The sequence below is a fragment of the Colias eurytheme genome, chromosome 8, assembly GCF_061535395.1.
Source record: "Colias eurytheme isolate Ceu_HAF_F1 chromosome 8, ilColEury1 Martin Lab GWU primary, whole genome shotgun sequence".
NCBI lineage: Eukaryota > Metazoa > Arthropoda > Insecta > Lepidoptera > Pieridae > Colias > Colias eurytheme.
The window spans coordinates 9,749,895-9,765,624 of NC_142987.1; the positions used below are offsets into that span (position 1 = coordinate 9,749,895).

Below are 15,730 nucleotides of genomic sequence, written 5' to 3' on the forward strand. Positions count from 1 at the left end.
GTCGACACTGTTTATAAATTACTTGTTCAAATATTGGTTAAATTCTTGAAACGTGATCCCCGAATTTCATCATTTTGAGGTGTCTATAAATCGATAGTGGGCAGTGACTTTTCATAATAAACTGTTAAAGAGTTTACTTAACACGCTCGTCGCTTCGCTCCTCGCTACTTATTTGAATATTTACGCCGGCCACTGACGTGACTTGCTCGCTTCGCTCGCTTGGCTAGTGCGGTAGTTCAAAAGTAACCTAACTCGCTCGTCGCTTCGCTCCTCGCTACTTCTTTGAGTATTTACGCCGGCCGCTGACGTGACTTGCTCGCTTCGCTCGCTTGGCTAGTGCGGTAGTTCAAAAGTTAACCTAACTCGCTCGTCGCTTCGCTCCTCGCTACTTCTTTGAATATTTATGCCGGGCGCTGACGTGACTTGCTCGCTTCGCTCGCTTGGCTACTGCAGTAGTTCAAAAGTTAACCTAACTCGCTCGTCGCTTCGCTCCTCGCTACTTCTTTGAATATTTACGCCGGCCGCTGACGTGACTTGCTCGCTTCGCTCGCTTGGCTAGTGCGGTAGTTCAAAAGTTAACTTAACTCGCTCGTCGCTTCGCTCCTCGCTACCTATTTGAATATTTACGCCAGCCGCTGCCGTGATTCGCTCGCTTCGCTCGCTTGGCTCGTGCGGTAGTTCAAAAGTTAATAAATATTTTCTACTCCGAGAGGCTGTCGACCTTCGAGGTTGCGCGGTGCGCGGGCAGCAAGCAGCCCGCGGCGCCGTCTTTTTCCGTTGCTATTCAATTACCCTTCCTACTATGGAAATTTCCATACAAAATTTTTGAAAAAAAAAATTTCGCTTTTTACCAAAAAATTTTATATGCCTGGAAGCGGACCAGGTTTTGAAGTATTTTTTACTTAGGCGACCCCGACCTACCTGTCACCGGTTCAGAGAGCCGTTGAATTTCCTGATGTATGGAAAATGGAAACCAGGGATCGGAGAGAGATTCTGAGTATGCAGTTTTGTAAATCTGACCGATCAGAGCACAGAAGTCAATTTTCAGACCGATCGTGAAGTAACCGGCGCCACCATCTTGCCTCAAAAAATCGGCCATTTTTGAAAAAAAAATTGCGTCCAAATTGAAATTTCTCCATTGCCCTGGTAGCACCCCATCTTCCTGATCATTTTTTAGTTGTACACCCCCCACCTATCTCGCGCCGTTTCGGAGAGCCGTCGAATTTTGCGTTGTATGAAACTCGGAAACCAGCGGTGGAAACTCGATTATGAGTATGCCAACTTAACATGCGGCTCGATTAAAGCCCCTGTGCCAATTTTCAGCGCGATCGGACCAGCGATGGCCGTTTTAGAATTTGTATGGCGGCGGCCATTTTTTCCGCCATTTTGAATTTTTTTCACTATCTGTGGTAATTGCTCGAGGTCTACTACAAGTTTAGTTTGAGCACCCCAGATGTAGCTGCTACCGTTTGCGCGGGCCGTTGACCGTCTCCGCGGGCTGTAAGAAAGTTCAAGATTTCGGATTTTTCTAGATATCCTGGGAGCTGGGCGAGTACAAACGTGGTGAGAGTGTGTTTCCGCGTTGCGCCACCTCGGCTAAATTTACGTTTTTATGTTTGCGCCAAAAATGGAAAAATTCCAAAATCGAGCGTCCCGCTATGGCTCCCTGGTAGCGTCCCAAGGTGGTGATCATTTTTAGTTCCGACACCCCCCACCCAACTCGCACCGTTTCCGCGGGCCGTTGGATTTTCCAATGTATGAAAGTTGGAAACCGGGGCCCGGAGCCACTCGAACGGGGCACCGATCGATTCGCCGGCTCGAACAGAGCACGTGTGCCAAATTTGAGACGTAAGGATTCATAAACGGCGATTTTGGCAAAGTACGGCGGCCATCTTGTTTTCGCGAAAATCCCCATTTTTCCACCACCCCTGGTAATCGCCACCAGTTCCGAGCATTTTTTGTTCAGACACCCCCCCTCCATGTACCACCGTTTTTGCGCACCTCCAGGGGTCCACTTGGTTTTCGAAGGTGACCGAGATCGCTATATTTTTCCTCTGGTCGATCGGCGCACCTCTACACGATCACGTCTAAATCCCCCCAACTTTCCGCATAGTTTCCGAGAAAAGCGATGTCAGTGAGTCAGTGGTAGTGTAGCTTTATATATATATGATATGAAAAAACACACGATAGTGCGTTTGTGTCTGTTGTACAGGCATGAGTACACAGGAAGTGAAGATGTTATTACTCACATGGTACCTACCTATTTTTTTCAGGTATTCTGCAGAAAGTTTACCACAACGAGTATGTAGTCATAATACAGAAGCATTACAGTGTTCAAATGTATCCATTCGTCAAATGGCAGAAATTCACCAAAAAATTTATTCTCGCCCCGACAAACAGGCCCAAGATGCCATGATTTTGAAACTGTGTTCAATTGTGCCTACCAAGCACAGAGCTGGCTTTAAGGGCAAAAAGGAAAACAACTATGAAATTTTCAGTATAATTAAATAAAAAGAAAATACCTGTATGCAAGAAGCTGTTGCCTGTTTGAGTATTTTTCAGGTCACAAAGCATAGAATAAACTATGTAATGCAGCGTTTCTTTTATACCGGACAGGTGGCAGACGAAAGACGTGGCGGAAATCATAAAATACAAAAATATGCTGATCAAAAAGCATCCGTTCACAGGTTTATACAAAAACTTAAATGTGTCGAATCACATTATTGTCGGAAGACTAAGACTGCTGAACGCAAGTATCTCCCAGCAGAACTAAACATTGCAAAACTTTTTAAAATGTATAAACAAAGTGAGTATTCACACCCGGACGTGAAACAGTCGTACTTCCGAAGTATTTTTAATAATTCATATAATATTGGATTTGGAACTCCAATGACCGACGTTTGTTCGAAGTGTTTAGAGCTCTCTGAAAGGATTAAGAACGATGCTGACCTTGAAAGGGAAAATATTTTAATGACCGAAAAGAGAGTTCATTCATTGAGGGCAAAAGCCTTTTTTGAGAAATTAAGAGAAGCATCTGATGTACTCAAGATAATTTCATTTGACTGCCAGAAAAATCTACCCCTACCAAAACTGCCTGATCAGGCATGCTACTACAGTAGGCAGTTATATTATTACAACTTTACCATGGACCATGGTGGAGGGTTCTTCACAGCTTCCACTTGCAAAGGAACGAATTTTCGCTTATATCTGCACAAAAAATGACTTTGCTAAAGACTCCAATCTAGTAGCTTCAGCAGTATTTCATCGTCTCACTGCAACTGACAAAAGTGGAATACATACAATTCGTTTGGTCGCAGACGGCTGTGGCGGCCAAAATAAAAATTGTATCGTGGTAGGTGCTTGCGCCAAGTGGCTACTAAATAATCCAATCATCAAAACGATAGAAATCGTTTTCCCAGTGACAGGCCACTCGTACATGCCAGCTGATAGGACATTTGGAATTATTGAAAAAAAACTTAAAAGGTTGGAAGTAATTTTACATCCTAGTGAGATAATATAAAAGAAAAACAGCAGACTCTTACGATTACGAAACATTAATGAAAGCTGTAAATGAGGTCAAAGCTGGTAAACTTAACGCATATGAAGCGGCAAGAAAATACGGAATTCCCCGCACTACTATTGCTGATAGAGCAAATAATAAAAGAAGAGTTGTGAAAAATAATCGAGGCCCACCAACTACATCAAATAGAGAATTTGAGCTTAGACTCGCCAATGGCTTGCGGGTAATGGAAAAATATGGTTTTGGTCTTACATCTAAAGAAACATTAGATTTGGTTAGTATACACGTAAGGCAAAATAATTACAAAACTCCATTTAAAAACGAAAGGCCAGGATACGACTGGTTTTCGAAAAATACATGTTTAATACAGAACTACCACATTTAAGCCAAGACCCCCCCGCATTACTTATATTTGACGGGCATTCAACCCATATACAGTTAAAAATTCTAGAAAGGGCCAAGAACCTGGGTGTTACTATAATTAAATAGCCATCTCATGCGAGTATCAGACAATGCAGCCAATATGAAAAAAGTGATAAATCAGAATCTTCAAAAACACCACCATCCATGTATTGCGCACACTCTCAATCTGAGTGTTAAAGAAACACTTACTGGAAATCCAACTCTGCAAGATAGAATTCAGAAATGCAAACGTATAGTTGCCCATTTCCGACACAGCGTCAAAAGTACTGAGATTCTGTCTGCAAAACAAAAGCAAATGAATATGCCAATTTTAAAATTAAAACAAGACATTGAAACTAGGTGGAACTGTATAAGTATTATGTTTGCGAGACTGTGTGAAGTTAAAATCCCACTTACGATAGCTTTAGCAGAAATTGATCTTACACTGGAATCCCTTGATAATAATAAGTGGAAAGTATTAGTGGACTGTGTGGCACTTCTAAAAAATATTGAAGAAATTACAGAGCAACTCTCTGGAGAAAAATATCCCACCATGGGAATGGTAATTCCATTTATTCGAGGACTGCAGTACAACTTAAATGCAATCAATACCGAAACACTAACTGGAGGTCAAGTGAAAGAAAAATTATTAGAAGTCCTACATAGACGACTTGGCTCACTAGAAAGCAACAAACATGTGGCAATAGCTTGTCTGCAGGATCCACGTTTTAAAAAACTTGGTTTCGGTACGGACAGTAATGCAAAAAATGCCCAACAACGTTGTCTTGAAGAACTAACTTATCTCAGAAACAGCACTCCAGGAACTAGTGAGCTAGTAATTACACAACCACAACAACTTGAGCAAGTAACTGCAAAACCATCGATCTGGGATCATTTTGATCAGAAGAAATCAAATTTTATCGCAACATCTACATCTTCAACTGAAAATATAATAACATTACGACAATACTTGCCTGGCAGAAATCACTGCATAGTGATAAGGCCGCCCTTTGTGCTTTTGTTTATTGTAAACTGTTATTTTATGTATCTGGTTTATTGCACAATAAAGTGTTAAATAAATAAATAAATACTTAGAATTGCCTCAACTTGCAAGGACAAGCAATCCTCTACTGTATTGGAAGAGCATGAAAACAAATAACCCACATCTGTATAAATTACATTTGAAATATTCGTGTATCCCTGCCACCTCCGTTCCCTCGGAGAGAATTTTCTCTAAAGCAGGTCAGTTGACAAATTTAAGGAGGAACAGCCTGCTGCCAAAGCATTTAGATTACATCATTTTTTTAAATGCTAACTGGCCACTGATTGGAATTTGGAAATTGATGTATTTGTTTGAATTTTAATATCTTGTAGTTTCATTTTAAATAAATATGTGATTTAATTCAGTTTTGTTTCATTTTTATAATCTGGAGGTAAGACAATTTGTAACAATTTTTATTTCGAACTAATAATCGATTATCTTGGTTCGCATAATCGATTAGATAAATAATCGAATCGGTACAGCACTAATGGTAACATCATCTTGCCATGCGTGCCAACTGCCACCTTTTACTCGACTACGGCGAAGCCGAAATGACAATAACTACGTTAAAAACAACCGACTGCAAAAACGGAAAAGTAAAAAATAAAAAAGATTTGATATTTGTAACAGACGTGACGTCGCCTGTCACCCCCGTCAAGCCAAGCCGCCATGTTGACCTCCCCTCCAGCCAGCCGCCATGCCTACCAGCCAGCCACGCGGAGGCGATGAGCCTATATATATGATAGCTAGCCATAATTAAGCATTGATTTTCTTGTTGAAATTTGCGAAATAAATAAGTGTGTCGTTACGCTGCAATTTTATTTTCTCCATTTCTTCACAAATCAGAAGTGGTATGAAACGACATCGGCCACAAGTTTATCGACCTCCTGACGAATCAATGTCGGAGGAAGATGAGGGTACTTCTTCACCGCCTGCACGGAAGCTGCTCAAGAATCTGCTGGAAAAAGAAGTAGTAAAGGCTTTACGCAACCTGGAAGATGACCCCCAAGCTCCAAATAAGTCAAAAGTTCATCGTGCTGCATCTTTAATCCCGGAATTTGACCATGATAGTGAGGAATACACGGTACCAGCATGGATTTGTAAAATTGACCAAATTGGGGAAATAAATGGATGGGACGATACAACTAAATCATTTTACCTACAAGATAAGCTGCGAGGTCAAGCAAAGAAGTGGTATAATCGTCTAGAGAACTACGATTACACGTGGGAACAATGGAAGGATATGCTATTGCGAGCATTTCCTCGATATCGCGATTATGGAAATATGCTTGAAGAATTACTACAAAGGAAGAAGCAACCTACAGAGACGATGACAAAATACTATCAAGATAAAATCGCCATGTAAGCTATTCCGCGAATACAAACTTACTTATTATAATAATTTTTATTTACAATGCTACAGGTATGTTCATTTACTTTTACAGATGAAAAACTTTACTCCTGGAAAGAACATCCAAATTGGACGGAGAATCATTAAAGTTTCCTATTTTTGGAAAAGTCAGAAGAAGAAATAAAATATCAAATCACGGACCATTGGACTGTGAACTAACTTGTATTCAATTAGTTGGCTAAAAACTTCACGGGTTTTCTTCTAAATTTACTTTTTATGTAAAATGTGTAAAAGACAATTTGTTATCAATAACGACGCTGATACTTGTTTGCCAATTAATACAATATGTGCTGTAGCTGGTACCAATTCGATTGGGTGTGGTCATTCTCAGCTACAAGAATTTTCATCTGCCATGAATTTGCCAATCATGTCTCAAAAGACGTATCAAAAGAACCACAAATTGATATCCGAGAACTGGCAGCAACTTGCACAACAGTCTATGGACCAAGCAGCTGAAGAAGAGAAGAATATGGCTATAGCAGAAGGTAGAGTTAGTAAGAATGGCACGCCAATCATTGATGTGATAGCAGATGGTGTGTATGCTAAAAGGTCGTACAAAAAAAACTATTCTGCTTTATCCGGCGCTGCCGCAATCGTAGGTAGAAAAAAAAGGAAAACTTTTGTATTTGGGAGTCCGTAACAAATACTGCTACCATTGTGATCGTGCTGAAAAGAAAAAATCAACAATGCCTGAACATTTCTGCTCCAAAAACTACTCCAGTCCATCCACAGGGATGGAGAGTGAGATTATAGTGGAAGGTTTTAAACAATCTTTGGCAACACACGGTCGGATATATGGACGACTGATATCTGACGGTGACTCCAGCACGTATTACCACCATCACCAGAGTCCGATTATATCATAGAAGGCGAAATGGAAGACGAGAACAGCGATGAGCGAAGAGGAAGATGACGTAAATAATCTTGATGAAGATATGGTCCACGAAGGCGATTGGGTAATCGTCAATTTTATCTCAGAAAGAAGTATACCACGCAGATAATATGTCGGACAAATAAATGAATCGCTAGCTAGCCTAGACATCAAATTCGCAAAAAAAAAATACTGACAAAAAATTTAAATGGTCGGAAAAACCAGATACTAATCGTGTGATCGCTAAGTATCAGATAGTAAAAAAACTACCTCCACCTTTATTTAAATCTTCTTCGAAGCGGATTGGTGCCTTTCGAGTTTCCCAAGTCCTTAAGGAAATTCAAAATTGACAAATAAAACAGCAGCGGTCTTAATAAAACTACTGAAAAAATGGTTAAAAGAGAGAAAAGCGGCACAATGATCTCTCATTAACTGATTCATACAATAGTGACTTGAATACATTCAGTAAACATGTATACAACATAAAACATCAGTATTCTCAATATTAATTATCCTGCATAAAAAAATTGACGACAAACGAAGTTGTAGTGCATATTGACATCTCAGAGAACTATACGTGCAAGTACGGTAAAGAAGTACAGACGATGCATTGGGAGCATCTAAACCACAAATTACAATTCATACTAGAGTGATATATGCAAAAAAACAAAGAACCTCAAACCTTTGCGTCCATTTCATCAAACAATGAACACGGACCAGAGGCAATATGGGCCCATCTGACTCCAATCTTGCAATACATCAGAAAAATATTACCGAATATCACTGGAATTCACTTTTTTTCAGATGGCCCAACAAGCCAATACAAGCAAAAGAAAAACTTTTACTTCTTCTCTAAGCTTATGTGCTAATGGGATTCCCAAATTCTACTTGGAATTTCAGTGAAGCTTCTCACGGAAAAGGAGCCGCCGATGGTGTCGGTGCCGCAGTAAAGCGACGTTTTGACAACTGCGTCTCACAAAGAATGGATGTGCCAAATGCAGAAACCGCTTACGAAATTCTCCAAAACCTGATTCATCAGTATTGACATTTTATGTACCACAAGACTCAATTCAAAATTTCTCAGTAGATGCAGATTTGATATCTATACGTATACCTCAAACAATGACTTTACATCAGATCTTCAAAACGGAATCGGTGAATACTATCAAATACAGGTGGCATCATGTAAGAGCGCTGGCGGTCAAGCTGCGCACTAGATGATTTATCGATCGATGGTGGCATGAGGTGCGGCGCGGGGCGGGCGGGTGACGCGCCGCTTGCTTGCCGGTGCGCTATTAGTTCGTCAGTTAACCTTTGCTTCCCGCGCTGTGTTCACGTTACGTTTGTTCTCAAAGTACTACTGCACACAAAAGTTTTTAATTACGAAATGGTTTTTCACAGAAAAGTGAGAAAAATGATGTATGATGTATATTGTTCTATGAAGAGAGAAGCTGATAATAATTCAGTTGATAATTTAAAACAATACATGAAACGAACCGCAGTGGCAACAAAATGTTCCGTGTCTACAGTGAGACGAATTGTTAAAAGTTCAAAAGATTCAGAATTTCTGTCTTTCGAACCCCCGGAATAAATAAAAGGAATAAACAAAGACCAATAACAGATATTGACAGCTTTGACCAGGGTGTAATAAAAAAAAAATCCACAATTTTCACGTCACTGAAAAAGAATTGCCTACTAATGGTAAGTTGCGAAGGAAGTTACAGGAAGATCTAAATTTCCAAGGATCTGCAGCAAGTCTCAGGCGAATAATAAAAAACTTGGGTTTTAAGTGGAAAAAAACAGAAAACAATAGAAAAATGTTAATTGAGCAGTCACAAATTCGATTGCAGAGGATTAAATATCTGAGGAAGATAAAAAAATATAGAGAGGAAGGAAGACCTATCATTTACACTGATGAATCATACATCGATAGTTCCCATGCGTCTCACCATTCTTGGACTGACAGCCAAAGGCATTAAAAAACCTATATCTAAAGGTAACCGATTGGTCATAGTGCACGCGGGTGGAGAAGCTGGTTTTGTGCCGAACGCTTTGCTGACATTCAAAGCCGGTACAAAAAGCGGCGACTACCACAACAATATGAATTCGGAGAATTACGAGCGGTGGCTCCGTACTAAACTTATACCAAATTTACCGCCTAATTCAGTCGTGGTAGTCGACAATGCATCGTATCATAACAAACAACTCGATGCCGCACCAACGTCCAACACTAAAAAAGCAGACATGCAAACCTGGCTCCAACAAAAAGAAATTAAATTTGATGAATCCATGCTAAAGCCGGAGTTGTACAACTTAATAAAAAAATATAAAGAACAATTTAAGAAATTTAATATCGATGCTATATTGAACGAAACAGGCCATGCGGTACTTCGTTTGCCTCCATATCACCCTGACCTTAATCAAATCGAAATGGCCTGGTCCCAAATTAAAGGATATGTCGCCAGCAAGAATGTAAGTTGGAACCTTGCACGGATAACTGAATTAGTAAATGACAAAGTGAATTTAATGGGAGCAACAGAATGGGCGAAGTTATGCACCAAGGTAAAGGAAAGAGAGGCCGATTACTGTAAAAGCGATCATGTGGTCGATATGATGACAGAAACATTTGTTATTCACGTAGGGGATGATGATTCTGAGTCAAATGACGATGAGAGCTCAAGTGACGGAAGCGACGATGATGAAATGGCCACCTCTAGCACCAACACCGCGTCCTCATCTGGATTTCACGTCACCCATGACGATTTAATGGAAGGAGTCTCCCCTTTACTTTAATTTTTTTAAATATTCTAGATTAAACATTTTAAACTGCATTCAACATGTTTTAGTTATATTTGCTATTCCATATATTTATCAATGTACCTAGCATTAATCAATATACGAAACGGCGAGCGAAAAGATCGTTAAAAAATAAAACAATAGGCCTAGTATAGTACTTGCGTGCGCGAGTGTACCCATGCGCAAAGTTACCCACTCCACTTTTTCCCAGCGCTCTTTTTACGTAACGCGGCCTGTACAACAACAATGCTTGTTTCTTTTTTCTTTTACAAGTATTGTTCAACTTAGGGAACAGTGCACGTTTAATCAAAATCGGTTTAGTAGTTTTTGAGCTTTTTATTTAGGGAATGTTAAGTGTTTTATCCTTGCGTATTGCTTGGTTAGGTTACCGGACGCTCCGGTTGAGATCTAAGTAGAAAGTCCTTCTACAACTAGTTTTTGAAGTCGGTTTCAATTTTTTTAATAATTTTTATTTTACGCTTTTAAGTTACGATTAAAATTTTTTTTTTCGTCGATCGCATATTTCAAGTAATCAAAAAAATATAAGTATATTATTATTAGCTTTACTTTAAAATCACCCATATCCTTATTTTCCAAGTAATACAACAAATCAAAAATAAACGAATTGGCTAGTTATTTCTTAGATCTGTATCTTATTTTCACGTCGCTGTGGCGCCATCTAGTACAATACTCCGGCGTGATCTCCATCAACCGTCGTCGATTGTGTTAAAGTGTGCGCGACTCACTCAATTTCAGCTAGCTCTTGTTATAATCCTCTTAACTATTTATTTAACTAAATCCAACAACATACCATTTGACTATATTAAAACTTTCTTTCATCATCAAAATAAAATCCACTTATTCATGGCATATGAAATAATTACTAAACAATATTGAAATTAGAATTTTTATGTTTGCATAAAATTGAAGTTTCTTCAGACAGAGCACAAAATAATAATTTGAAAATTAAACAAATATAAAAAAATTAAATACAACTCCCAAAACTAGAAATTAATTCTACTCGAGTTTTTAAACACTTCCCTCTTATGTTTACAATTAAATAGTATACAAACTGCTGTTTAAAATCATTCCTTACTTTAAAACTTTGGTTCATTTTAACTAAAAGGCGTTGATTCATCCCCAAGCCTGACTCTTGCAATAATGTAGAACTAACTTGCCATCAGTTCCAAAACATTCATACAAATTCTTGATAATTTGATCCGGAGATGGCGCAAATGTTTGATTAACATATAGAAACTGAAATAAAAATATACACTTTTACATTATTTGGAAGTTTAGTGCGGGTTAGTGGTAAGTATTTTAATTTACAAGTAAATAGTTTAATCCATACTAATATTATAAATGCGAAAGTAACTCTGTCTGTCTGTCTGTTACTCAATCACGCCTAAACTACTGAACCAATTTGCATGAAATTTGGTATGGAGATATTTTGATACCCGAGAAAGGACATAGGCTACCTTTTATTGCGAAATATGTACCACAGGCTAAGCCGGGGCGGACCTCTAGTAATTGATATATGTAAAAAAATGGTAAGTAATTAATATGTCTTATAAAAACACCCAAACCAAATGGCATAAGTGGCAATTTACACTTTAAAATACTTTATGCAGTTACCACAAAGGACGAGATTTTGTAAGATTCTAATGAAAACCCTTACAAATTACAATAACCGTAAGAATACTGACTGATATAGAAGAAATAAAAAAGAACAAAATTTGCAAATCTAATGGTCCGGGAGCCAGCAGCAGATTTTATGACCAAGTTCCTCTCAAGCGGTAATTAGTAAAATGCATCAAAGTATAGTATTATGAAGCCTCGTGAACGTCAGCTGGAGCTCGGTTGGGGGGAAGAGCGGTTGTAGCCTCCCGTATCAGCTGACGGTTTTTCCACCAAGATACAGCCAGCTGACATATATCCACAGTTACATATAAGGTATCATCAGGTAAATTTTTTTTTGAGAGGAAATAACGGAAAATAAATTTTTCTTTAAATTTAACTTTCATGTTCGAGACACCAGCTGACGTATAATACACCATGTTGTAACCAGCTGACTATTTTTTTTCGTTGAGATATTGGGTTAGCTACAATTTGACAAATTTTTAGCTGAGAGGAAATGAATGAATGAATGTATTTTTTTTCCTATGTGCGTGGGAGGCACCCCCCCAACCGAGCGCCAGCTGACGTTCACGAGGCTTTATAATACTATACTCTCATGCGTCTGACGAATTATCTCTTGAGAGGAAATAGTTAACCAAATTTGCACCTGGCTCCCTAACCATAAACATTCATAGCTTCTACAATCTTTGTTTTAATGAAAAAATTTAAACATTACTGTTGAACATCAATTGCTTGATACACACATGTTTTTAAATTTACAAATGGTGTTCTTTAGGAATTCACAATACCAAAGACATACAGAAGCAGATGTAGCTATCTTTATTCTGGTAAAGATGTAGTTTTTTAAGGAATGTAGATTTCTTTTTAATTGTTTGTTCATAAAATCAGTTATAAGTCAATAAAACTAATTATAAGTGTAGAAAATGCAAGCCAATAACACCATTTCACTCCTGAGGCACCTAAACATTTAAGCAAAGATAACTCACCAGTTTTTCATCAGCCTCTAATTTTAAATACTTTTTAACAAACTCCATAATCCATCCAATAGGCTTTTCGGCATCCACTGCCCATTTCTTCTTTTTCATGATTGGAGCATTACCAGTTGCTTTTAATAATATATCAACTGAAAACAACATGGGCATGAATTATTAATTTAAATTGATGAAATTATTAAAATCGCAGTACTAAACCTATTTGTAACAATATTGTTAGGAAATTAATGACTATGGTTTTGTTTACCAGATTGAAACAATTTCAAATTCCCATTACAATATACATCATACATTTTTTTCCTTTTCCTACAAACATGAACAAACTAAACCTTCAAATTTCTCAAAACTGGAAAATGACATTATGTTAACATAGGTACCTTTAACTTTATCAGATTTGATACTGTCTCCGTTATCCTTTTGGTCTTCTTTCAAAGATTCTACTTGAGACTCAGTTTGAGCCTGTTCTTCAGATGGCTTATCATCACTCATTTTTAATTATTTTGAGTCCAATAATAATTATTATTTTGAAAACAATATTCAATCCAAATCTTTTAAGTTACAGGTGAGATAATAAATTTAAGAACAAAATACAATTGGCAATTTATTTAACTCACACACACGTTGTTAACTCGTTTCATTAAGGACAACAAATCTGAATAGATTTATATACGATAAGAAATTTTATTCGCAAATTAAAAAAAAAGACAATGGTAGTATAAACTTCTGTGCTTCCGATTTCTGAATCTGATACTGATTAGTGATTGATCAATGATCGGATAACGGATTGATCCTGATCTGACCGTATCTGACAAGTGAGTAGTGACAAATGTGAAAAAATGACAAATGACAATCCAGTTTTTTTTTCTCGGATGTTGCCGTTGGACGACCATGGACGACCTGAGTGGACGACACTATTATTTTATTGCTCTGAGATTTTATTCTTGTTGATAAGATTGTTGCCAGTTATCGACCGTGCTGTTCTGTGGTGCAGCTCGATATTAAACGTATGATTGATTCTTGAAACTTTAGTTTCTATGGCTGTTTTCCAATTACAGAGCATAATGCGACTCAGTGCCGCACAATGCCGAATTATGCTGATGCTTAATTGGAACATGAAACGCACCAGCAGGTTGCGCTAAGTTCAGTGTTGAAAAAAAAAATATTCTTAGAGTTAGCAATAACCTCATTAATGTGTAAATAAAGTGTAATACATAATAATTGTTTGAAAAATATTTACGGTTATTTTAAGTAATATGGATTTTGATTATTTCATTAACATTTTTTTCAATGTTTGTGCCTTCATCCATACTTATATTTATTTTTTTAACACAATTTGAATTAACTTTGATTATTTCGAAAAAACTACAATGAAACGAAAGCTTTAAAATTTTTTCCAACAATTAATAATTACTAACGATAAATCGATTGCACGCATCAATTCACGCGCATTACTTTTTCTAGTGCTCGATTGTGCGAAGCGTTGCTGTAGTTGGAACATTCAACGTTAAGCATTATGCCGCATAATGCGCTCTAGTGCTGTAATTGGAAAACGGGGCATATATCCATTCGTCATTCTGTAAACTACAACTATATTATTTTAATAACTTCTTGAATATGCATGTATTTTTAATCTGATATCTGAATTGATTACCAATAAGAGCGTTTTCACATTATCCGATCCGATATCGAATATCGGACGCCGATAGCCGATATCCGATATCGGAGGGAAGTAAAATGTATAGCGTCTTATTCACGGTCCATCTTGACGTACGTCCCGCCAAGGTCATACACGATGCACGACGCAAAACGACAGTGAATAGCGTTGACGTACGTCAATAATTATTATTATTATCTTGCTGGATGTGCACGACCAACTTTTCATCCAGCGAGCACCCCCACCACCGCGAACGTCGTGCAGATGGACAGTGAATAGCGCGGACGTACAGCAGATTAGTGTTGCCAACAGAAATAAATAATAAACAGAAATTACTTGGAAACGTGGCCTATTGATATATGATTTTTTTGTGATAACTTAGTGAGTACATGAGCAAGCAAGAAACGGTTATTTTATATTTTTATGTACACAGGAAATCCCAATTATCATTACTTTTGGATCAACCTTGTACACATGGACAGTTTATATTCAGAAGTTATTATTTTAAAAGAACTCCAAGGCGAATTGTTGAATGACACAGATTTTATGCAAAAGTCCACTACAGAAAATTGGCAATTTATTTTAAAAAAATATATCTTGACGAATTTGTTTGTTTAAAAAAAATGATTGTCTATATACTCTCTGTTCCCGCCACTTCAGCATTTACTGAAAGAGTCTTTTCGGTCATGAATGTGAAGTGGCGGGAAGAGAGAAACCGAGCTTCATTAAAAATTAATTAAAAATGAGCTCTTGAAATATAGAAATTTAGATTTGGAATGTTTGGATTCATATAATTCATTTAAAAATAATGAAAAATTCTTAGTTACTGCAAAAAGTACAAAAAAATACATTTTTAAAAATATTTATTTACTCTTTATTTACCTCCTTTAAAATCAGATATACTCTATTTCTTCAAATAAAAGTTGGCAACCCTAGCCTTGCTTGATGCGCGCACGATCGTCAGTAGGATACATCCAGCACCGCGGCCTTGAGCCGACGTACGTCGGGGATGGACCGTGAATAAGACGCTTATGAAATATGTACCTGTCTTTCACATTGTCCGGTCCGATATCGGATATCGGAGCCGACACCGATATGCCGGCGGCTATCGGACGATAAAGTTCAGTGTTGCCAACTCAATTTTCGAAAAGGCAGTATACCAACAGCAAAAAAACACTAGTTTGTGTATTTTCAGTCTTATAGGGCGCTAAATCTTTAAAAAAATTCTTTGCTTTAACCTAAAACCCTTTCTATTAAAAGAAACCTTTTTTTATTAAGAAAACACACATTTAAGTATTTATAGGCATTAAAAATACGATTTATACGGCAGCTATTTTAATTACCGTATTAAAATATACGGCAATTGGCTGAACTGAAGTAAACAAAAATATATTGCGTTCTTAA

The 15,730-nt window shown here is 37.6% G+C and overlaps 1 protein-coding gene and 2 pseudogenes across 1 annotated transcript; 2 read left to right on the top strand and 1 right to left on the bottom strand.

Annotated features, from left to right (window-relative positions):
- The first annotated feature begins 2,192 nt into the window (after window positions 1-2,192).
- Window positions 2,193-3,520, top strand: LOC149906728 (uncharacterized; annotated as a pseudogene).
- A 3,222-nt stretch (window positions 3,521-6,742) lies between these two features.
- On the top strand, window positions 6,743-10,355 carry LOC149906729 (uncharacterized; annotated as a pseudogene).
- A 510-nt stretch (window positions 10,356-10,865) lies between these two features.
- Window positions 10,866-13,465, bottom strand: Atg12 (Autophagy-related 12). Its single transcript, XM_090104917.1, has 3 exons — window positions 13,050-13,465; window positions 12,667-12,803; window positions 10,866-11,299 (listed from the first exon to the last, which is right to left on the bottom strand). Exons 1-3 carry the CDS (start codon window positions 13,159-13,161, stop codon window positions 11,177-11,179), a joined length of 372 nt encoding a protein of 123 aa, XP_089961043.1. The 5' UTR covers window positions 13,162-13,465; the 3' UTR covers window positions 10,866-11,176.
- Window positions 13,466-15,730: the final 2,265 nt, after the last annotated feature.